The following is a 24656-nucleotide window of genomic DNA, read 5'->3' as shown; positions in this document are numbered from 1 at the left end:
ACAACCTCATATTAACTAGTTACATCTGCAGTGACTGTATTTCCAAATAAGTTTGGATTCTGAAGTACTGGAGGTTAGGACTTCAATATAACTTATTTTAGACGTGAAGTGTTAGTCGTTCAGTTGTGTCCAACTCTTTATGATCTCATGGACTGGTGGTGGTTTAGTCGCTAAGTTGTGTCCCACTCTTGCAATCCTGTGGACTGTAGCCTGTCAGGCTCCTCTGTCCATTGGATTCTTCAGGCAAGAATACTGGAGTGGGTTGCCATTTCCTTCTGCAGGGGATTTTCCTGACCCAGGAATCAAGCCCGGGTCTCCTGCATTGCAGGCAGATGTTTTACCAACTGAGCTATGAGGGAAGCCCATGGACTAGAGCCTGGCAGACGTCTTTGTCCATGGAATTCTCAGGCAAAAATACTGGAGTGGATAGCCTTTCCCTTCTCCAGGGAATCGTCCTGACCCTGGGATCAAACCTAGGTCTCCCGCATTGTAGGCAGATTCTTTACTGTCTGAGCCACCAGGGAAGCCCTAACATTTTTAGGGTGACACAACTTAACCCATAACAGGAGGCAGCTTGCTTAATCTGAGCCCTCTGCCTTTTCCACCTGTACAGCTCTAGTGCTGGCGCTGCATGGAGAGAGCCTGTGTAGCTGGAGTGGATACTACCCACTCCGCTGGCCTGAGCTTGACTTTAGGTACACCCGAGTCCTAAGAGTGTCCCCAGGGCTTTAAACTCCTGCCTTTCCCTAGAACCCACTTCTCACAGCAGCCACAGCACCCACAACCAGGATATACACATATCCTGGCCCATTACAGCATTGAGTTCTCTTTTCCTCTCTCATCCAAGTCATCCCTGGTATCTTTCACTCACACCCAGGCAGAGATAAGGTGAGGAGACTGTGGGTGGGAGGGTTTTGTGTGTTTTTTTTTTTTTTTAATTTCTCTTTTGAGACTCATCTTACAAAGACCTAGACAGTCCCAGAATATTTAAAATCACCCAGTGTTGGATGGCTCCTTACACTGAGTTCCAAGATTTAGGAGGGAGACAGATTCTAAACCACCATTCAAGGAACTTCTGCCAGCGATCCCCTCCATGGGATTATCAACACAGAGGCAGAATGTGGTAAAATGGACAAATATCAGACCAGAAGCATAAGTCTGAATGAAGTTCCATGATCACACACTACAGATGGGTCTTGTGATAGTGGTGGTTAGGTCATTTCTCCTCTCTAGCCTTCAGCTTTTCCAATGGTAAAAAATGTTAAGACTATTTCAACGTTGATGTTCTATGATTTCATAAGAGTCAATATTCTATGATCCCACAATAGGTCTCTAAGGACCGTTCCAAAGCTGACATTTCATGGCTTTATAATGGAGAGTTAAGCTTTTTATGGTTGTTAAATGGAAGGAAAGAAGAGACACACTGCATTTCTCTGAAAGTCAGTTAATGTCTTTGGGGAATGATGTCACCTTTGAGCCTCAATTTTCAGATCTATAAAATACAGAACTAACAATAAGAACCTCATGAAGTGGTGGGAGCAACGATGCTTGGAGAGATTTACCATTCGGTACAGAGTCAAACTGGAAACCTCTCCTAAGGTTCTATCAAACAGCTCTCAGAGCCCCAGCCGCGGTTGGCGCTAAACTCACCGAGAGGGCTGGGGAAGGGGGCGGGGCGAGGAGGTTGGCATTGTTCTTGCCCCGCCCCCGCCCAGCCCCGCCCCCGCCCCGCCCTAGATATCGCGAGAGGGCGGGCCCGCTTGGCATTAGCGTCGGCGTCGTTCCGGCGCTAGGCCGGCTTCTCTCCGCGGGCCACGGTTAGAGTGCCGGTGGCCAAGGGCTCGCGGAGGGCTGCCAGCCACGCGGCGTCGGCTAGACGCCAGAGCGTCCGAGTCGTTGTGTCGTGACAACAACTCTGGTGGCTGTCTCCGCGACAGCAGGTGCGGCCGCTTCAGCCCCAGGCGGGCTCGGAGGCTGCCTGGCGAGTTTCTGCTCGCGCCCAGCCCTTTCCTTCCTGAACTCGCCGCCAAGCAGCGACGCTGAGCCGACCGCCGGAGCAGCAGGCAATGGCGGCCTCGACGGCCTCGCACCGGCCCATCAAGGGGATCCTGAAGAACAAGAGCTCTACGACTTCCTCTGTGGTGTCCTCGGCCGAACAGCCCGGCAAGAGTGTCGACGAAGAGCTGAGGTGAGAGCCGAGAGGGGCAGCCGCTCGTCCACCGGGTCAGCCTGGGAAGCCCCACCTTTCCCCCGGTGCCGTTGCAGACCCCCAGCCGGACCAACCCCAGATCCCGAGCCCGAGCGCGGCCGGCGGGCGGGGCGGTTGCGTAGTTGCGGCCCCTGCGCGGCTCAGGTCTCCCTCCGCCGGTCAGGCTTAGGGGTGGAGTGATTATAAAGAAGGCAGGAGCTATGACGTTTATTGTGTGCTTGTGTGTATGTGTTTAACATATACACATATATAATAATTTAAAAACATACATCAGGATCTTTAAGCTTTTGGAGATTGGGAATCTTGAAGAATCAAATTGAAGTTGTAACGCTTCACCTGTTAAGCGGTTATTACTTCACTTCCTATACGAGTGTCTAAAATTCAATAATTAAAGTGTATTTTCCTGGATTGGAAATCCTTTAAGATGCAGTCGTAGACTAATAAGAGACTCCTCCGAAAAAGAGATTTCTCCGCTTTTCTAATTGCCCTTCTTCCACGGTCATTCCTTTTTAGGTGAACATTATCGAAAGAAAAGCATCGTGCCACATTCACTCCCTTGGGTTCTGGTTTGTCATTATCTCTGCATTAAAAGAAACAGACATTTCCCCAGTCTGATCTATGTTTAATGGAAAGCTACTTATTGCTAATTATTTTTGAATCTGCAACAAGAATTTGAGTGTTTTCTAGTCTTTGTTCCTCTTGAAAGACATATTTAAGCTCAGAACAGTTCAGAAAGTACCAAGTTAAAATGATGCCATGATAATTTAGTTGCTTTTGCATACTGGCAAATACGTATGTGAAAAGATGTTGACCTATAGTATTGTATGTGATAGTAAATAATGGGTAACAACCCCAGGTCCATTAAGAAGGACTAGTGAAATATTAATTATAGTACATTAGTATAATGGGAAAATAGACCAGCCTTTTAAAAGAATGAAATAGATGTTAATGGCTCAGAGAAAGATACCCAAGGTGCAGTCCTCAGTAGGAAAAAAAAGATGGAAAACTGATAATATATAGTGTAAAATAAAACACTAGGTTAGAAGTCATAGAGGGGCTAGCATACAAGGACTCTTACATTGCTGGAAATAAGGCTTAAGAAAAGTTGTTGAAATCTGTGAAGTCATAAAGCTAAAATTAGGATGTTCCCAAAAACTTTGAATATTGGAACTAGGGCACACCTGTTTAAAAAGATCATTTTAGAGCTATAAAAGGAACTACAGTTTGGTGATGGTGAATTTATGGGGATTTGTGTTGTCTTGAGGAAAACATGAAGTAAGATCATAGTTTAGAATCGTGGCCTTTGGGGGTTGGAACGGGCCTTAATTTATCTAGCAACTCTCCTACTCCTGGGTGTTTGACTCTTATATTCTCCGACATGCAATTTTCTAACCTCTATTTGGGATAAGCTGTTTCAGATTGGGGGTTGTAGTGGGACTGAAAAAACAGAATCTTACCAGACATAGCTGTAACAGGAAGACTAAGATAGTCTAAAAACCAAACTATGGAAGACTCTTACATGACTTCAGGGAATTCGGCGACAGCACTGTGGTTCTCAGTGGCATTTAAATTATTTAGTTACTCTCCAGCGTGAGCTTCTTTCTGTTTGGCTACCAAGTAGCTGCTTAGATTTGCTTCTGTCTTTCCCTACTTCTATTTATTCTCAACCTTAGTCTGCTGTAATTTCTGATGGCCCCACTCTGTATTGGCGTCTTTATATAATTGATTAGGATTTACCTTCCAAGTCCTGCCTGGAAAGCCACTTTACTAGACTGATTTACTTACACAGGGCTGCTCCTTCTCTAGGAGCTGCTAATAGGGCAGATTCATTTAAGAGTGGCCTTTTTCAGGGCGGTTGGCTTTGACTTGTCTAAATTAGAAGGTTATAGTCCTATCTTCAAAGGGAGCTGCCAAGCCCTAATTGATTGAAGTTTATGATGTTTGGTTCTAAGTAGTAAAAGGGATGGGTTTTCTCATGGTAAGTGTTGTATGACTATAAAAGAAATAAAGTAATTCTTTTGGTAATACAGCGTACATTGTTGTTTATGTCACAGTTCATACAACCAATATTAGTGACTTTATGAGAGCCTCTTTGAATGCAAACAATGAAAGTATAGTTGAACATATTTGAAACAAAGTTTTTGTAATGTTTAATGACACCCAGTATTTTTCCTTTTGTTTATAAAGGACTGAAATAAATAGCTCTTTCAATTACAATGCACTTAAGCTTCAGAAACTAAAAAAATATAGTGTAATGAGTGTAATGGTCTAGCTTTAAATGTTGGAACCAGAGTTTAAGGCAAAATAATCTCATATTAATTAATAAAAGTGACCAGGAATTTAAGTCAATTCTCAGTGTTCTGAGTAGTTACGTTCTGTAAGGTCACCACAAATGCTGGATTAGTTCATGAGGAACTGTTATTCCTAGAGGAAATATAAAAATAGGTTACTGTAAGCTGGTGGTCACAGCATTTTCATCACCTTTTAAAAATTTGTTTGTTTAAAGACACCTAATTTTTGGTGGTCACAGCATTTTCATCACCTTTTAAAAATTTGTTTGTTTAAAGACACCTAATTTAATATATATTGATTCATTAACATTGGACACATGGCCAACAGCACTATAATTCATACCTGAATAAAGAAGTTTGTCTAACACATATTTTCTCCATAAAGCACTTAACAGCTTTCATGGGCTTAGGAGCACTAGATAGCAGTTAAGCACTATCCTTGGGAGCCATTTTGAACAGGCAGTTCACCAAAAAAGCAAAAAACATGGCACTAAATAGGACTGTAAAAAGGACACATTTACAGTAAGAGAGCTGAAACAAGGTTTAATCTCAGCTAGGAACATGTGCATGTTCAGACTAAGATTTTTCCCACTCTATGCATGTATGAAAGAGAGAAAGCTCTTCCAGTATTGATTTTAAAGTTACAGGTAAATTTTAGCAAGTAGGCAAATTTCCAAATACAGAATCCATGAATAACCATACCTTTTATTGGTGCCTTTATCACGTGAAATACAGTGGTGGGTTCCCTTTTCTGCGCAAACCACTCCCCCACCCCATCAATTGTAAGAGGGTATAACTGAACGTTTATGCAACACAAAGATGGTACTAAGGGGTTTTTAAGTCATAATTGAGATGTGCTATTTCAGCGGTCTCTAAACTTTTTGATTGTGCATCATTTATTAGGAAAAAATAAAATGTTTCAAATACGTTTGTTTGTAATTAGATAATATCTCAAAGTTCAAAGTATACTTAAAGTGAGGTTTATATACTGCCATATTTTACATAGTCTTCAGGACTCTCTTAATACAGTCCTTGTCAAACCATCTTTTTTAATATCACAGTGCTGTTATTTTCTTATTCTTTATACTTTGCATTGGTACTATTATCTTCAATGAGTAGTTATTTCATGTACCCCTTTCTGAGGGTTAGTTTAATTAAAACTGGATAGAATCTGTAAATCCACATAAAATTAGGCATAGATAATCTCAGTACATTGTAGCACACATCTAGTGTTAAAATACCACTAGTTACACCACTGTCATCCCCATTATTGTGGAATTCCCATTCTTTCTGAATACCTTGAATATTGTAAACCTGTGAATGTCAGACATAACAGTTACAGTGAATAAGTACATGTACTTCATCAAAACAAGACATCATTGATTTTAAGATGTACCATGATTTTATGTCACAGCAAGAAAAAAAAATGCCGCCAATTATAAGATGTCATCCATTTTAAGATATATTTTGTTTTCAGAAATATTAAAGTGAGAAAAACATGCATTTCGGTTTGTTGAAAATATAATGTTAAGTGTTACTAAATTTTGTCTTATTAGAAGTGTTTAAGGTTACTGATTAGTAATGGGGCCAGATTGCCTGGGTTCAAATCCTATTTACTACTTACTAGGTCTGTGACTTAAACAGTGAGTTATTCATTATAGTCCTGCCTAGTTTAATTATTAAATGAGTTACTAAATGTAAAATGTTTAACACAGTACTTCAAATGTTAGTCTTATTCTATTAAAAGTATAGAAACCTAATTTTCCGTACTTACAGGATTGTGTACATAGCATGCTTTGGATTCACCGTGTTCAGTTCAGATTCTGTAGTAGTCTTAGGTAATGTGGCAAATTTTGCTTGGAAAGATTGTGCTTAATTTCCTTTAACATAATTTTATGTAATCATACTTCAACTTTCTCATTTTCTACCTATAAAGGGATATTGAATATGGTCAAAGGCTCACTGACTAAAGTTTTCCAAAAGTGACCTTTTATTTACTAATTGCTTTTATTGTTGTCTTTAATTGTTCAACCTTAAAGTATTGTACTTTGTCAACCTACAGAAGTTGAATCTTCATTTAAGAAAGAACCATTTTTTGAAATGTGGGCTTAAAGTTTAACGCCCTGAAGCAAAATCCTGCTTCCAAACTCGGATAAAAATTAGAAAGTCACAAGCAACAAGAAGTATGTAGGTCTTTGTAACTGTAAGTGTTAGTCGCTCAGTCGTGCCCAACTCTTTGAGACCCCATGGACCACAGCCCACCAGGCTCCTCTGTTCATGAGATTTTCCAGGCAAGGATACTGGAGTGGGTTGCCATTTCCTTCTCCAGGGGATCTTCCCAAGCCAGGGATCAAACTGTGGTCTCCTGCACTGCAGGCAGATACTTTACCCACTGAGCTACAAGGGAAGATCTGTAGGTCTTTGAGATGGCATCATATGAGTTATCAAAGTGAAAGTGAGAAGTGGTGACCTTTTCTGGTGCAGACTTAGGCTGCAGGGAAGCCAGTCACCCAAGAGGGAGCAACTCAAACCAGCAGTGCTTTCACCCTTACAGCTGGTTTTCAGTGTAAGTGATTGTGCCCTTATCTTTTCTAAGTGGCATTAATGGCCCAGTGAAGGTCATAGGAATGGTTGTGGTAGTATTGGGAGTAAACTCAAATTTACTCCTTGGATTTTGTTGCTCAGCTGATGTTAATTCTACCAAAACTTAAGAGGTGCTAATTCCAATATTTGTCCTCTTGGCAGTTTCTCCGACTTCATTACTTTCCTCCTAAGAGTTTCTAACGTTCTTTGGAGCCTGTTGTTTTATGCCCTTATTTAAATTCGTGGTTTTGCAAGATATTATTTCTCTGGATCTTGACAGTGTAAGGATTTCTTTTTCTCTCAGTATTGTGTTGAAGAAGTAGACTGAATCTTTGGATATATAAAACTTTAATTCTGTTTATAGTAGAAAATAAATGGCAAGCAAAGTACAAAAAATTTGGGTTATATAACCCAACAAGGTGGTTCTATATAATATGGTTTATACCTTATATATACCTTTGAGTTATATATAATGTGTTTAAACCTCTTCATAAATTTGAGTGTGTTCTTTACATTTATATAGCTATAAATAAATTAATGAGACTCTTTCCAGCAAATAGGCAAAGGATGCGAACAGTTCATACAAGGAAAGTAAAATAAGCATTTTTTTTCATTATTTATTAGGTAGTAAGCAGAGAAACCAGACATAAAGCAGTGTTTAAATATCAATTTATACCTGCTCAGGTGGGCAAAATACCCAGATACCGTGTCCTGGCAAAGTTTTAGTAATTATTTGGGGACATTACAGACAGTGCTCTCTTGAAAAAAAGGCTGTGTGGCAACATAGAGTGATCTACAGAGCTCTTCAATTTAACCTAAATATGCTTGTCCCTAGTGAAGTGAAAGTGAAGTCGCTCAGTCGTGTCCGACTCTTTGCTACCCTGTGGACTGTAGCCCACCAGGCTCTTCCGTCCATGGGATTCTCCAGACAAGAATACTGGAGTGGGTTGCCATTTCATTACCCTAAAAATATCACTGAATAGAATATGCACAAACATTTCTGCTTTAAGTAGGAAGACATTGGATTCAATCTAAACATTTAACATTAGGAGAATAGTTTATTATTGAATATTAAGCATGTAATACTAAAAAGGTAAAGACTAGAAAATACAAGCAGCTTATTATGATAAAATGCATATACTGATGTAGGAGCTATTTTTGTGTATACTGTATGTACTGTTTTGTCTCTATTTTTATGTACTGTGATAGCTTGGGTATTTTTTCTTATACAGAGTGGAAAGAATATACAGAAATCAAAATTGTTAGTGGGTTAAGGTGCTAAGGTTGTGCTTATTAAATTTTATCCTTAATTTTAGGAAAATATTTCTTATATCCTACAGTTCTTTTCTTCTATCATTTATCTTACAGAACAGATTTACAGCATTTGAGGGGTACCTTTTCAACTGCAAGGGCCATATTCATTCTTCTAATGATGATAAAATTATTGTTTTTAATTAAATATTGCTAGCATTATTATGGAGAAGGCAATGGCACCCCACTCCAGTACTCTTGCCTGGAAAATCCCATGGATGGAGGAGCCTGGAAGGCTGCAGTCCATGGGGTCGCTGAGGGTCGGACACGACTGAGCAACTTCACTTTCACTTTTCACGTTCATGCATTGGAGAAGGAAATGGCAACCCACTCCAGTGTTCTTGCCTGGAGAATCTCAGGGACGGGAGAGTCTGGTGGGCTGCCGTCTATGGGGTTGCACAGAGTCGGACATAACTGAAGCAACTTAGCAGCAGCATTATTTATTTTTACTTTGAGATTAGGACACACTTTAAAAAGTCATTTTGTATATGTTTATTTTTTAAATATTTTATTGTAATGTAATGTAGATACATCTGTCTCTGTTTCATCAACTACGCTAAAGCCTTTGACTGTGTGGATCATGACAAACTGGAAAACTCTTAGAGAGATGGGAATACCAGACCATATCACCTGTCTCCTGAGAAACCTGTATGCAGATCAAGAAGAAACAGTTAGAACCTTGTATGGAACAACTGATTGGTTCAAGATTGAGAAAGGAGTACAACAGGGCTGTCTGCTGTCACAGTATTTAACCTATACGCTTAGCACATGATGAGAAATGCTGGGGTGGATGAGTTACAAGGTGGAATCAAGATAGGTGAGAGACATATCAACAAACTCAGATTCATGGATAATACCACACTAATGGCAGAAAGCGAAGAGGAACTAAAGAGCCTCTTGATGAGGGTGGAGGAGAGTGAAAGAGCCAGCTTAAGACTAAATATTAAAAAAACTAAGATCACGGCACCCAGCCCCATTACTGCATGGCAAATAGAAGGGGAAAAGGTGGAAGTAGTGACAGATTTCCTCTTCTTGGGCTCCAAAATCACTGCGGATGGTGACAGCAGCCATGGAATTAGACGATTGCTTCCTGGCAGGAAAGTGATGACAAACCTAGACAGTGTTGAAAAGCAGATGGTTGTACAATAATATGAATGTACTTAATGCCACAGAACTGTACACTGAAAAATGGTTAAAATGGTGAATTTTGTATTATGTATATTTTACCACAATAAAAATAAGAAGGAAAAAAAGTGCTTAGTCTTAAATGGGTACACTTGTGGGCATTTTAGTGTAGAAAACAAAAGAACGTAAAGTCAGGCTCACCTGCCATTAGGGCCCATGTCATTTTTAAGGTGACTTAGAATATGAAGAAAATAATATGATACTAAAATTTTAAGTGTGTCATTCTTCAAGAGCATTTCAAGATCAGGTATTGGAAGATTTAGGAAAATTGAAAATATCTGCAGTAAAACGTCACCAATGTGGAACAAATATGGAAAGGATGATTTGAATCTGTGTAAAATCCACATTCTTTTTAAAGTAGTTTTAGTTTCAAGTATATAGTAGTCATAAATTGTATATGTAACAGTGTTGTTGACTTGCAGAGAAGTTGTTTTTATCCTTTTTAATGAATAGATAAGGATTTGTAATTAAGGCATCATTGATCACCTTAGTAATTGTGCAAGTATTTTGTTGGATGGATACTAAAGAATATTCATAAAATACTTACAAAGCATTTCTAGTTTTCATAAGTAGATTTATCTCAGGTGATCTGAATATACCATTTCTTAGCAAATTTAAAAAAAGAAAATAAGCTAAAATCTTAGAAAACTGAACTATAAGTTTATGTACAATCTAAATCTTCATTAATAGTATCTGAATTTAGTGAGATTTTCTCTGTGGTTTTTATGTTCTGATTCTTTTGATTGTTATGGTGTTGGTAGTGGTTTAGTTGCTAAGTCGTATCTGACTCTTGTAACCCCATGGACTGTAGCCTGCCAGGTTCTTCTGTCCATGGGATTCTCCAGGCAAGATTATTGGAGTGGGTTGCCGTTTCCTTCTTCATTGATTGTTATGGATACTGCTAAATAAATTAGGCCGAGGAAAATATTCCTGTTCTGTTTTTTTTTTCATCAAACTGTTAAAAATATATGATGGATCCAAAATCCTTAACTGTTGAGATCAAGCAATGTATAAATTCCAGTTTTTGCTGTTGTTCTATAGGCTAGATGAAGATGAAACATGTCATAATAGGTTTTTATAAATGCCCAGTGAAGAACCTGAGTATTCCTGTGTATCCACAGTTTCTGCATCCTGAGATTCAACCAACCATGGATCAAAAATATTTTAGAAAAAAAAATTTCCAGAAAATTAAAAAAACCAAAACTTGAATTTACTGTGTGCCAGCAGCTATTTATTTGCATAGTTTTTATATTGTATTTATGACTTTATATTTATTAGGTATTATAAGTAACCTAGTAATGATATAATGTATATGGGAGGGTGTACGAGATTATCTGCAGATACTCTACCATGTTATAGAGGAGATTTGAGCATCCTTGGATTTTGGTATCCATGTGGGTCCTGGAACCAATACCCCAAGGAACAACTGTGATGTGTTTTTAATATGTGGACACTAAGTATTATATAAAATATTTACTTACATTTTATTATAGTTACTTACAGCTTTTACCCAAGTTAGTTTCTATTCCAAGAAAGATGTGAAAATAGAAGTTAGCAGTCAAATAGAAATTGAAATGTGAGATTTGAGTGTTTTTTGTCTTTTACTACATTAAGGAAAATTTAAAAAATTTTTATTTTAGTAAAAAGTCCCAGAAGTGGGATGAAATGAACATCCTGGCGACCTATCATCCAGCAGACAAAGACTACGGTTTAATGAAGATAGACGAGCCTAGCACTCCTTACCACAGGTAGTATTTGTGCACAGCATTCCTTTTCTCGGTTGGTTTTTTTTTTTAATTTGTTACTGGAACACTAATTAATAACCCACCTGCGTATTTTTGTGTAATATGAATAACATGGAACTTTATGAAATCCATTTTTTATGTTACAGTTATAGTATTAGATGTATATTTATTGCGCCTCAGTCGTCCCTAGCTGCTAATGATATGCTAAGATTAGTGACTTCTTCCTTCCTTAAAGTAATCTATTTGTAAAAAAGAAGATGAGAGTTGGGCTTGTTTGCTTCTTAAGTAGATAGCAGGGCCTTATTCATTCTCTTTGCAGAAAAGGGATAATTTCACAGATGGTTAACTCTTTTTTAACCCATGCAAAAAAAAAGTGGACATTACTGCTCTCTCATGTCCTTATTTTTTAACTTAAATGATATTGTAGTTCATATAATTGCATTGGACTTGTTAGTTTTGAGTCTTCCAGAATTTTTTTTAATGAATATTAAAATGAAAGTGTGTGGCTGTAGTAAGTATGAAGACCAATGCACCAGTAAACATAATGGGTTTCTAAATAAGTTAGAAATACCTAATTCAGATCATGCCTAGATTGTATAGAAAAAAGATTTTCAGGACTGAAATATTTATGTTTGTCACTGAAATAAGACGACAGAAGTCGCTATTAAAACAGAGTTAGAGGGACTTCCCTGGTGGTCCAGTGGCTAAGACTCTGCGCTCCTAATGCAGGGGGCCCAGGTTTGATCCCCAGTTAGGGAACTAGATCTCACTATGCCACAACTAAGACCTGGTGCAGCCAAATAAATAAATAGATAAATTAAAAAAAAAAAATAGAGTTAAATTCTGTTTTAAATCAATGGATGAAACTTTGGAAGATAAAATGAAATAATAAATTGATGATAGCAAAAACAGTAAAAACGAATAAACATGAAGATTGTGATGAAGGGAGGACATAATAAAATAGGAGTACAGATACTGAAACAATAAATCTTGAAGGAAGAAATAGACATGTCATTTATGACAGTGATCCTCCTAATTTGCTCCTAATTACAGATGTATACTTTAAAACATATCTTGAGTTTCATTGTACCAGAATCCAAAGTCAGTGCTTTCTTCCTTTTCAGTAAAGGTAGTAGACATCCCTTATCTGTGTTGCTTGGAGATACATATCCTAAAAAAATTAAGATCGAACATGATTAAAAAAAAAAAAACAGCTTGTAGCCATTATTTTAAAACTGTTTATATTTAAATAATAAAGATAACCATTTTTTTGCCATTAAGTGGAGAGCAGATTTTTCATTAGAAAGTAGATTGGGAAAGCTAAATAACTTTTAAACTTCCTAGGTCTTAGGATCTAATTTTGTTATTTTACTTAACCTGTATCTGGATAGATCATTTGTGTCTTATCTTCAGTGAAAAGAAAAGTGTTAGTTGCTCGGTCATGTCCAACTCTTGACGACATGTGGACGACATGTGGACTGTAGCCCACCAGGCTCCTTTGTCCATGGAATTCTCCGGGCAAGAATACTGAAGTGGGTAGCCATTTCTTTCTCCAGGGGATGTTTCTGATCCAGGGATCGAACTGGGTCTCCTTCATTGCACGCAGATTCTTTACTGTCTGAGCCACCAGGGAAGCCAGGTTAATGTATAAATACATATTCTAAAACCACATGGGATTTCTTCTGCATTAATTGTTCCCTCCTACTGTATAGAATAATTGAAATGTTGATTTCTTTTTTTCCCAGATGATTTGTTTTCAATATTTATTTTCATGATTGCAGTAGTTTGTTTTTTTGAATTATTTGAAGGTTTTTTTTGATTGGTGCTATACTTTTAAGTATTTGCATTGAATAGAAACAATTTAAAATTAAACTTCAAAGAAGACAGCAGAGCCATAAATATATTGCTACTCTGGTCAGTAGAATTATGTTCTCTACCTTGTTTTCCTGCTTAAAAATTATAGTTCAAGTATTAATTTATAATGTTTGTCATCTTAGTATGGTAGCTGATGATGAAGATGCATTGAGTGATTCAGAAACCACTGAAGCCCTGACCCCAGATATCTTAGCTCGGAAGTAAGTATTGATAACCATAAAGCATTTTCCACAACTGTAAAGCTGTGTTTAATTTTGCACAGTTAAAGACATTTTACTTGTACAAGTGTAAATAAAAAGCATGTGCTAAATGAATTAAGTTTTATCTGGATTTTTCATAGCAACCTGTATAGTCTTATTTCTAGGTTAAAATCAAAGTATGTAGATGAGTACCAGAAGCTGTACACAGATTCCCTATGTTGATTTCCTGCATAGAGGTTTTTTGTTTTTTTAATATCCTGCCACCTGGGTATTGAAGATACAAGTGAGATAGGTAAAAATAAGTTGAATTCCTAAAAACGTTCTATTCCTTTGCTGTTCATAGACTTGTCTCCACTTTTCTTGTTGTTTATTGTTTTCTATACCTATTACCATTCTCTGGCTTTTTTTCCCCCTCATCAGGTTATGGCTAGCATACTAATGTTCTTTAGATGCTTTTATGAGACTCAAAAGTTGAATAAGACACTCAACTAATACCAGTTCAGTTCAGTTCAGTCTCTCAGTCCTGTCCGACTCTTTGCAACCCCATGAATCGCAGAATGCCAGGCCTCCCTGTCCATCACCATCTCCCAGAGTTCACTCAGACTCACATCCATCGAGTTGGTGATGCCATCCAGCCATCTCATCCTCTGTCATCCCCTTCTCCTCCTGCCCCCAATCACTCCCACATCAGAGTCTTTTCCAATGAGTCAGCTCTTCTCATGAGGTGGCCAAAGTACTGGAGCTTCAGCTTTAGCATCAGTCCTTCCAAAGAAATCCCAGGGTTGATCTCCTTCAGAATGGACTGGTTGGCTCTCCTTGCAGTCCAAGGGACTCTCAAGAGTCTTCTCCAACACCACAGTTCAAAAGCATCAATTATTTGGCGCTCAGCCTTCTTCACAGTCCAACTCTCACATCCATACATGACCACAGGAAAAACCATAGCCTTGACTAGACGGACCTTAGTCGGCAAAGTAATGTCTCTGCTTTTAATGGTATCTAGGTTGGTCATAACTTTTCTTCCAAGGAGTAAGCGTCTTTTAATTTCATGGCTGCAGTCACCATCTGCAGTGATTTTGGAGCCCAAATAAATAAAGTCTGACACTGTTTCCCCATCTATTTCCCATGAAGTGATGGGACCGGATGCCATGATCTTCATTTTCTGAATGTTGAGCTTTAAGCCAACTTTTTCGCTCTCCTCTTTCACTTTCATCAAGAGGCTTTTTAGCTCCTCTTCACTTTCTGCCATAAGGGTGGTATCATCTGCATATCTGAGGTTATTGATATTTCTCACGGCAATCTTGATTCCAGCTTGTGCTTCTTCCAGTCCAGCGTTTCTCATGATGTACTCAACTAATATAAGACAGTCATAATGTTGATTTCTTTGTAAATTATTATTATATAGATTAACTGCTGCTGCTGCTGAAAGCTTGGAACCAAAGTATCGAGTTCGTGAACAAGAAAGCAGTGGAGATGAGGATAGTGACCTCTCACCTGAAGAACGAGGTAGTTTATTTCTTTAACTCAGATTCTACTTGTGTGGGTTTATTGTATGTCAGCTTTGTCCCCCCTCATTTCAAGAAAATACTGCCATCTCTGAAGTGACTACTAGTGTTCCTTTCTTTGTACTAAGCGTCTATACTAGGCAGATGCTCAGTAAATGTTTATTAAATTAATGCATTTAGAGTCATTGAGTATTTGGATAATCTTAAACTGGGTCACAGGAAGAGCTAATTGGTTGTAGTTTTTCCTGTATTAAGACAGTGGTGAAGTTTACCAGATGAATCAGACTTGGAGTAAAGATTTTTTAATTAGGTCCCATTGAACAAAAAGAACAGTAGTGTCATAGGAAAGGAGATAAAAATAGTCCTGTCAACATTGATGAAAAAGGCTCTTTTAGTCCATATGGTGCATACACAGGTAAGCATTGCTACCTGTTCATGTTCCTGTTTTTACAAGTATTAGTGCTTATCTGTGGAGGTAAGGAATGAAACAAGATGTTTCACTTTGTTGCTTTTTGTAGTTTTGAAGCATGTGAACGTATGACCTCAAGAATTGCATATATAATTTGTTTTCAATTATTCTTAAAAGGAAAACCAAGCCTATGTATAGGGTGAAAGATGCATGAAAAAAGAAAAAAACCCTTAAAAAAAGAAAGATTATTACTTAAAGCCTTGAAATGTGGAAACTATCTGTACTGTAAAGAAGTTTAGAAACTCTAGAGTTAAGACTGCAAATATTTGCTAGTTAACTGTCAGGATTTTTGTCATGCAGCTACAAAGGTAAAATTGGCTATTCCATTCTGTCATATTTAGAATGTAGTTTATTGAACTAAACAATCTGAGCCAAAAAAAAGTAAAAACCAGCAGCAACAGTCTGAGCCTAATTGCTATACAAGAGAAAATTATATTGATGATACTATCTATCTTCAGCCCTCGATGACTTCCTGTTTTCTGAAAATATACCCCATGAGGCCCTTGAAAAGAGTTTTCAGATAGAAATTGTTCCTTGAGCTTGTTAATTCCTTATTCTCTGAAAACATGGTGTATTGAGAACCAAATTTTTTTATTCCATTACCAGTTTTCATTAAGGAATTTTCCCCTCAAATTGTAGTTCCATGAGTTAACCAGCAGGGGGACCATTTTACTAGTTACAGTTTACACAAGTTTTTCAAGTTCCCAGTGGCAGAATTACTGATACAGGTGTTTTTTATGCTTTTAAACAAGTGATGTGTCCGAACATCCTTGTTTATGGAAAACATTCTCAGAAGATTTGATCTTGTAACTAGTTGCATAACAATTAAAATATTGGCTATGGGATCAGATAAATCAGAGTTTATACTCCAGGTATGTCACTTATCTCATTTGCTTAATTTCTCTGACCCTCATAAATGATCCACATTTCTAGATTGGAGGCTTTAAAATATTTAGATTCATTAAATGAAATAAAGAATTTAAAGCACTTAGCACTGGTTCTGACATATTGTTAGTACACAGGAAATACTAATTTTTAATAAAATAATTGGTATATTCTGCATTATATTTTGGAAAACAATAAAGGAAAGTATTAAAAGGATAATTTACTTGTCAGGTTCAGTGGATAGTTGATTATCATTATAGCCGGGCCTGAAACCTTAAAATTTTTGTTTTGTACTCTTTTGTATTATGTTGCTCTGCCATACAAAGATATTCAAAGAAGGTTGAGACCACTTGTGTTAGCAGCTTTTTTAGAATGAATACATAAATCACGTAATAAATTATGAGTATTCCAAAATGAAAAATATCTCTAACAAGCAAAACCCAAGTTTAATACCTCTTAGAATTATGCATAATTGACCCTTGAACAACATGGGTTTGTTCTGTGCAGGCCCAATTACACTAAATACCTAATACAGCACTAGACAATCTGGTTGAATGCACAGATGCAAAACTGCAGATATGAAGGGACAGCTAAATGTGGATTTCAACTGTGAGGAGAGTAGGTGCTCCTAACCCCCACATTTTTCAAGGGTTACCTGTATATTACCTCATAAAAAACAATGAAAATACAAAGGGGGAAATCAGAAACCTTTGACCAAGCTAGGGGATTAAGTTATTACTTAGTAACCTTTTAAAATTATGTAGTCAATCTGCTATGTATGTGGCAGAATTTTACTGTATCTTCATATAGTTTATTATCTAAACTCTAGATCATTTTAAGAGTGAAAGGTTCACTGTTCTAGTTCCACTAGACAATAGGCATAAACTGAGCTTCCTGGAATGTGGCCATTCTAACTATATAGTGAGAAAACAACATATGCAACAAAATATGATTCATCTTTATAAAATATACATTTTTAGAAAATCAAATTATAAAATGTTAGTGATTATTTAAGGAAATGGATGTGTTTTAAGATTGTACCATTAAAAAATTTTTTTGTTTCCCGAGTTACATTAAAGAGAATGTGTTTTACTTTGTACTGAGAAAAGTCTTACCGTTTTAGTGCATATATCTGGTAATGGAGGCATTTAGAACCAATTTTTGTTGTTTTTTAGTATTGGCTTTTACATTGTCTGAAAGTCATCACTAAAAAGTTAGTCATAAGGGTTTGGTCTTTTGTTGATTTTTTTTTTAATTTTACTTTCTTCTAAAATATGATACTCTCAGAGAGTAAAATCAGAAAAGTAACTTAGAAAAGAAGAAAGATGCCTGGCAAGATCTTGGTAATTTGAAACAAATGTTTATGGGATAATGATAAGATGGATATTGATTTGAGAACTTTCCTCTCCCAACCCAAATAGAGGCTGAAAAGTATTTGATCAGTAGTGACATGAACTGTAAATACCTGTTTTTAAGACATAAATAAGTGTAGATGATAAAAACTTGGAGTGACTTGCCTGATGGTTCAGTGGTTAAGACTCCATGCTTCCACTGTAGGAGTTGAAGGTTTGAGAGAGGGAATTAGAGGACATTTAGAAAGTACTTTGAATAGCCTTATTTTAAGAAATTTCTCTTATGCTTTTTTGGCATTAAACTATATTTATGAATATGCTAATAAACCTATGGTGAGTGAATTTTAATGCTCTTTACAAAATGAAGAGTGGCAATTTTATGTCAATCCCTTTTTTGTTTTTTAATTTACAGGTCTAAGAAATTCTAAAATATTTCTTGATAAACAATAGATCTTTAAAGTGCTATTGATAAAATATGGTTGGTTGTGTTGATTTACAGCTATTTTTATGCTTCTGTGATGACTTCATGGGCAATAAACATTTTTAAAGGAAATTTTTCTTAATTGTAAAAATAGAAAATTTGAGAATACTAAAATCACCCCATAATTCCTTGATCCAGACTGTTAATTGCCAAGTCTTATTTTGTATGTGTATATGCACATGTGCATGCATGCAGGCTTTGTACCTAGTATACGTATATGGTATTATAGTTTTCCTTTATCCCATTCAACTCTGTCTGGAGAATTTTCCTGTATCTTTAAGTTTCCTTCACAAATATAACTACTAATACCTCTTAGTCTCCCATTAAGATGGACATACGAACCATCTAAGGCAAAGGTTGGTAAACTTTTTCTGTAAAGAGCCAGACAGTAAATATTTTAGATTTTGAGGGCCATATGGTCTCTAGTGCAGCTACTCAACTCTGCTACTGAATACAAAAGTATATTTAAGCATTACAAAAACAAATGAGTGTGACTGTGTTCCAATAATATCAGTACTTTACTTACCAGATGAACACAGGCTGTAGTTTGCCAGTCTTTGAGCTAAAGACTTCCTGTGCCTACTTTTTTTTTTTAATCTTGTAGAAAAAAAGCGACAGTTTGAAATGAAAAGGAAGCTTCACTACAATGAAGGACTGAATATCAAGTTAGCTAGACAATTAATCTCAAAAGACCTAAATGATGAGGAGGAGGATGAAGAAATGTCAGAGACTGCAGCTGGAGAAAGCATGAATATGGAAGAATCAAGTCAAGGTTAGATGTTTTGAAAGTATCACTGAGACACTTGCGATCCTTTGTGCCTAAGTAGTATATTTTATTTTGCTTGAAACTTCGAAGAACCTCAGAAAATTTTGCTATAATTTACTTTTTATGCCAAAAGCTTAGAAAACTTCAACCCCTATGGGCCAGTTTGATAATGTTTTTATGATCAAGTTGCCTTAAGTACATAGGTTGTGCTGTATGTCTGTGTTGTTTGGTCTGCTGGCTTCAAGCGGTGATGTCTATCTTCATATTAAGATATACTTTATTTTTAATGTTTCAGATCATATTTTATTTGTTGTAACAATGTCAGTTAAAGTTAAAACTTTTAAAAGTAACGGGTTTTTAACATGGAAGATCTGTTTTGACATCCCTTCATGTATAAAGTATGTCATATCCTTCCAGTGTTGACTTTTGACTGTTGGGTTGACAAGTTATTGGCCAGTTTTAGTTTGTTTTGTTTTTAAGTCTCAAACAACCTGCCCCTGCAGCCTACCAACTCTTGATCAATCATAGGAAATCTGTTTTTATTTATTTTTAATAAACTTATTCTGGCATTCAACAAAGGTGAATCTTCTATAACATTAATGCAGATTTTATGCCCATCTGCCTGGTCTGTACTGCAGACTGGTACTTTTGAGTGAAGATGTAGCTTACTTTTATGTGTTGTGCCTTACTTAGATGGTTAAGTCTTAAGAAAGTAGATAATTATTATAGTGTTGGTGAGCATATGAAATGTAAGTGATTTTTATGGAAGAACCCAAAGACTGTGTCTCATTATAACATCAAGATTACAGTATTTTTTTGTTACTCCATGTTATGCTTTTGCTTTTGTTTGTTTCCTTTTGATTAGCACTTCCTTTTGATTTTATTCACCATATTCTGTTCAGCTTGTATTTAACGTGAACAAACTCTATCTTGATTGATTATTGCTATATGTCTCTCTTTACTCTCTTTTTAAATTTATTATCTATTTTTAGGTGACCTATTTCTGTATCTTGGTGATTTCTTTTGTTGTATTCAGCATAAACATTCCTTTGGTTATAACTTTTCATCAGTTTCTACTCCGACTTTCAATATCCACTTGTAGCAGCTCAAACAGAGCACTGGGAATACCCCTCATTTGCTATTGGAAATTTGTGCTGGCGCTGCTGTGCCAATGGTTAAAGGGATTTCTTTTTTAAGCCACAGCTTTTGAAAAATAACTTTGGCCTTTGTCTATGGTATATTTAAGGAAATATTTTGCCATTTTTATATTGTAAATGTAAATCTTTTATAACTTTGAATAGTTGAGTTGTCATAGCTTTGCATTTGTGACTTACTCACAGAAGTGTTCAGTGTGAAACCTGTTTGTCCTACCACTAAGCAGATACACTGTTCTGCTCTTTAGATTAGTACATGGTATGCAGATTCTTTCATATTGTTCAGTCTGCATGAACTATGTCTTACTTGTTTTTTAGATTTTTTTTCTATTCATTTATCATCTGTAGCAGTGGAAGGGAACTTTAGCTCAGGTGGTTCCAAGTTTGGCAATACTCAATAAACAAATGATGTTGCTATTTTTTCTTATATCATTGCAGGATCTGCTACAAGTGACCAACTGCAAAACAAATCACAGAGTTCATAGAAGAGATTTTTTTCAACACAGTAATTGTCAAATACAAACTCTGTTACTATAATATACTGCTTCTTGTTCTCTACAATTCATGACTTAAGTACCAAAATACGTACCAGTTATTATATATTGCCAAGAATTAAATAACTTTAAGAGACTAATTAGATTGAAAATGCCTAATTGATACATATATTCTTGTGCCTAGTACTTCACCACAAATACAGCATAATGTCATCCAAAACTACGTTACTTTTGTAAGAACACTGGTTAATTTGTATAAGATATATAGCTTTTTATGCTTTAGAAATTAATATCTTTTGGGGAGGGAGAGGGGATCTAATTTATTTTCTTCACTTCTAGATGTGATAGCTCTTATAAAAGGTTGGGTTTTTAAAAAATCAAAATCCAGTTAGAACAGCAGATCATATAGGCTGATAAATATATTCAGTCTGAAAAGTATTTTAACACGTGTCTTCAACTTGTGTGTTTAATTGAAAAGGAGTACGTTATGAGTTACTGTTGCGTTTTCTGGCATACTACCTTTAAAATTCCTGTTGGGTTTCTTTTATGTTTACAAGGAAAGGATTAAACTTTTTCTCATCAAAACTAGTTTTTTTCCATAAATAAATTGTCAGGTTAAATTTGCACTAACGTCTGCTCTGACTTTTTTGTACACTCCATGGGCAGACTTCAGATCAGTCTCTGAATAAATATAATTCTAATATAGTTTCAGCATTCCCTTTATATACCTGTGTAAAACTCCTGCCTTTGTCTCTTACTCCTTTCCACACATACGCACAGAATTCTTTACCTTTATAAAGGATCGTAAAGATTGTCATGACATTGGAAACTTCTCCTTTTCTCACGTACTCTGTCATTTGCTGCAACAATGAAAATCTTACTTTGACTATTAATGCCTATTCATTCTTCTAATACATGGAGAAAATGAATAGCATCGGTACTAGACAGGAAATACAATTCAGCTGCAGAATTTTCTACATGTCTCTGACTTACAGCTTGCTAATTAAAGTGCTATTATTAGTTTATTGTTTGGCTTAATTAGACCTTAGAAAACAACTGAGGTTTTTTTGCATGATGAGAGAATTGTGTGTAACCAGTGATATGATAGTTCCTGAATGTATAAACAGAATTCTGAACACTTTTTAATTTAAATGCTTAAAATAGTTCCTGCTTAAAGGGAATATGATAACGTATACTATGACAAATGTTCTTTATTCTTCTAACGCAATAAGATTTGGACTTTTTCCCCCTAAAATGAAGTGCAGTTCCTGTGTATCTTAGCTTACATTTCTAGTCAATTATTTGTATTTTAATTTTTTGTTAGTACCGAAAGAATCCATTATATGAGCAGACTTTTTAAGTAATTTCTGTATATTGTATATTTGAATTGGCTTTTATTGAGCAGCTTATCTCCCACTTGCAAGCTTATGGAAATATCAAATGTCAAGATAAGTAAAAAGTGGGAGATGTACTGTTAGAAGAATGTTTTTGTTAGTTTGGATGTCTTCTTTTTTAATGGAATCTAATCAGTACTTCTGAACTGCAGGTATAGTGTTCTAACTAAAACATATAAGCTAGTAGTACCACTGATTTATAAACTAAACAGTGTTTATCCCTACTTTCTGAATTTAGAATATTGAGGTATTCTTCTCTGTTTAAACTTGTCTGGGGGTATTTAAGCGTATACATATATGTGTACATATGTTCATACACACAGATCTCTGTTTTTGGTTTTCTCATTTCAAGTTCTTAGGAAGTATTCATGTGCTCTTTATTTGTAGAAATAGCTGCTATACAGTGAAGAACAGGTAGGAACTTTAACAACTGATCCTTTTGGTGTTTTCTACAAATTATTTGTTGAAACTTCAATCATAGGCAAACTTGCATTTCTGGTTTCTGGAAATAGATAGTTATCTCAGAGGAATAAGACATGGCAAATAGCATGCTCAGTAGAATTTTAGGTAATCGAATGTGACTGAGTAAAATTGTTATCATTGTCATGAGTTTCTAATTGATGTGGTATTGAACTATACAAAACATGAACCTTTATGACTCAAGTTATATTTTCCTTTGGAGAAAGTTATCTGTCAGTGTTCAGTTCTAGCCAAAGTAGGTTTTACTTTCAGTTTTTTAATCATTATCTCTTCTCTGCTTAACCCTTAATGTCATCTTTTCTGTGTATTCATTTTTCAGTCTGAAATTCAGCAGTGATGCTCTTAAAAACTGAGACATAAAATGGTATAAATGGATTGTTAAAAATAGCTTCAAATTGAAGATTAAAGCAAAGTGCCATTTTCCCCTAGACTTTCATTTTGTTTACATTTTTTCCTCTTAACATTAGTACACTGAACATATTGTAATAAAATACAGTCATATGACAATTGCTTGTGTGTGGATTTTATTTTCTTGCTACCCAGGTCTTGTGTTCTATTACTAAGTGTTCTGAATACCAGAAGAGGGCCTTGGACTACACTGTGGTAGAGTGATTTGTTTAGTTGCCCAGCATTGTGCTTGGTGTCTTAAGATATAATCCTCAAAACAACCATGCAGAACAGATATCTTACTAAGTGAGGAAAATATTCTTGGCCAAATTCTTTGGTTTCAGTGTTTCATACATGCCAAATGACAGGGTATAACTAAATTTCATACTCTCTATTCATGCCTTTTTAGGTGTAGAAATTCCCTCATTTTTGAAGTTGTACCTTACGAGTAAACTTCATTTGGATCATTGATACACATCGTGTGCTTTAGGAGTAACATTTTTCAAGTGTTTAGTTTGAGTTTTTATATTACTTTAATCTGAAATTTTTTTGAAATTTTATTTGAGGTTTACATACCATTTAGGAAAAATCTTAAGAGCACAATTATACAGTGGTGGGAGATGTGCAAATGCATGTGATTAGGTTGTGTTCCACAAGTTTGTTTCTAAACAGGATGTTTCAAACACAAAGCGATTTTTTTTTCATAGACTCTGTGTTACAAAGTAAGTGCCAAGCTAGCCTGTATAAACATATGCCTAAACCAGCATTTTTCAGTGTGTTCCATGAAAAGGATTCTGTGAGCAAATATGGTTTGCACTTGCTGTAGGCTTTATTCCCCTACCCCCCAGGTTTATAACAATGCACATCATCCTACTGAAAGAGTCTGAGACATCCTGCTTAAGGAACCTGTTTGAAATTTGATTTAACTTAGTGTTTTTCAAAAACACTTCACAACCACCCCAAATTCCCTTTTCCCTCAAGTAGCATCCCAGATAGGACTAAAGAAATCAGGGCCTCTAATACATGAAAATTGAACTTACTCCTAAAAGAAGAGACCAGTGAGTGTATCATTGATAGAGGGAAGACTTGGTAGCAATAACTGCATATTACGATTGTATGTAATTTGCCAGGCATGAGACTTAATTTTTAGTAACTTATGCAAGAAACTATAGCATATATGTCCAGGACAGATGAGGGTGTGGTTGATGTGGTTGGTTATAAGCTGTTGTGGTTTAGTATTGATATGACCTGCTGAAAGACTTGCTTTAAGCAGATTTCCTGAATGCCTTGTCCTCCCCATCAGCTCACATAACTGGTTGACAGGAGCATATCTGCTACTCACTGGGAAGATAAAAGAGCAAATAGCAAGCGTGTCTGGTCTGTGGCTCACACCCCTAAGCCTTGGTTAGCTTCCCTGGTGTTTAGGGGGAGAGGTGTTAGGGGGTTTTGGCTCCTACACTTCAAATTTGGGGTTGACTCATCTAGTTTTTTATTTGAGGAATTATTTGGGGGAGGTAATGCTGAGAAAGGAGGTAAGTGAGGGTGGATTTGGCAAGTGTTTAGTCATGATTTTATCTCAACTGCCCAACCTGAAATTTTTAGTAAGCTTGCCAAGTGAGTGTTTTGCATTTCAGTTCTATTACCAATGGAAATTATTGGAATTGGAAGAAAACTATACATTTTTTGTTCTTTGTTTGATTCCTTTGGATTGATGACTATTCACTAGAAATAGAAGAGGATTGTACAGGTTGATCTTTGGCATCTTAACATCATTTGATCTCACTTTTTAGGCAAGGGAGTATAAGCAACTTTGCAGTATGCCTTGATCTAATAAATGATTCAACCTGAAAAAGTATTAACTGGTAATAGACCCTACAACCATAGGAATGAGAA

General features: G+C 36.3%; 1 protein-coding gene across 2 annotated transcripts; it reads left to right on the top strand.

Annotated features, from left to right (window-relative positions):
* The first annotated feature begins 1728 nt into the window (after positions 1-1728).
* Positions 1729-22883, top strand: PPP1R2 (protein phosphatase 1 regulatory inhibitor subunit 2). Of its 2 annotated transcripts, none has more exons than XM_040249245.1 (6): positions 1729-2188; positions 11220-11327; positions 13322-13399; positions 14802-14902; positions 18693-18860; positions 20447-22883. In XM_040249245.1, exons 1-6 carry the CDS (start codon positions 2067-2069, stop codon positions 20491-20493), a joined length of 624 nt encoding a protein of 207 aa, XP_040105179.1. In that variant the 5' UTR covers positions 1729-2066; the 3' UTR covers positions 20494-22883. The 2 variants fall into 2 exon arrangements, with proteins under 2 accessions (XP_040105179.1, XP_040105172.1); XM_040249238.1 differs by having other exon boundaries at positions 14802-14905.
* Positions 22884-24656: the final 1773 nt, after the last annotated feature.

This window comes from Oryx dammah, unplaced genomic scaffold, assembly GCF_014754425.2.
Source record: "Oryx dammah isolate SB20612 unplaced genomic scaffold, SCBI_Odam_1.1 HiC_scaffold_2, whole genome shotgun sequence".
NCBI lineage: Eukaryota > Metazoa > Chordata > Mammalia > Artiodactyla > Bovidae > Oryx > Oryx dammah.
Note: the sequence above shows the minus strand (reverse complement) of the source record. Positions and strands in the feature narration are given on the sequence as shown.

Excerpts from the sequence above, each read along its gene's own strand:
- PPP1R2 (XM_040249238.1), top strand. The coding sequence starts at position 2,067 with ATGGCGGCCTCGACGGCCTCGCACCGGCCCATCAAGGGGATCCTGAAG. Across the intron at positions 11,328-13,321 it reads CCTAGCACTCCTTACCACAG|TATGGTAGCTGATGATGAAG; the intron begins GTAGTATTTGTG and ends TTGTCATCTTAG. Across the intron at positions 13,400-14,801 it reads CCAGATATCTTAGCTCGGAA|ATTAACTGCTGCTGCTGCTG; the intron begins GTAAGTATTGAT and ends ATTATTATATAG.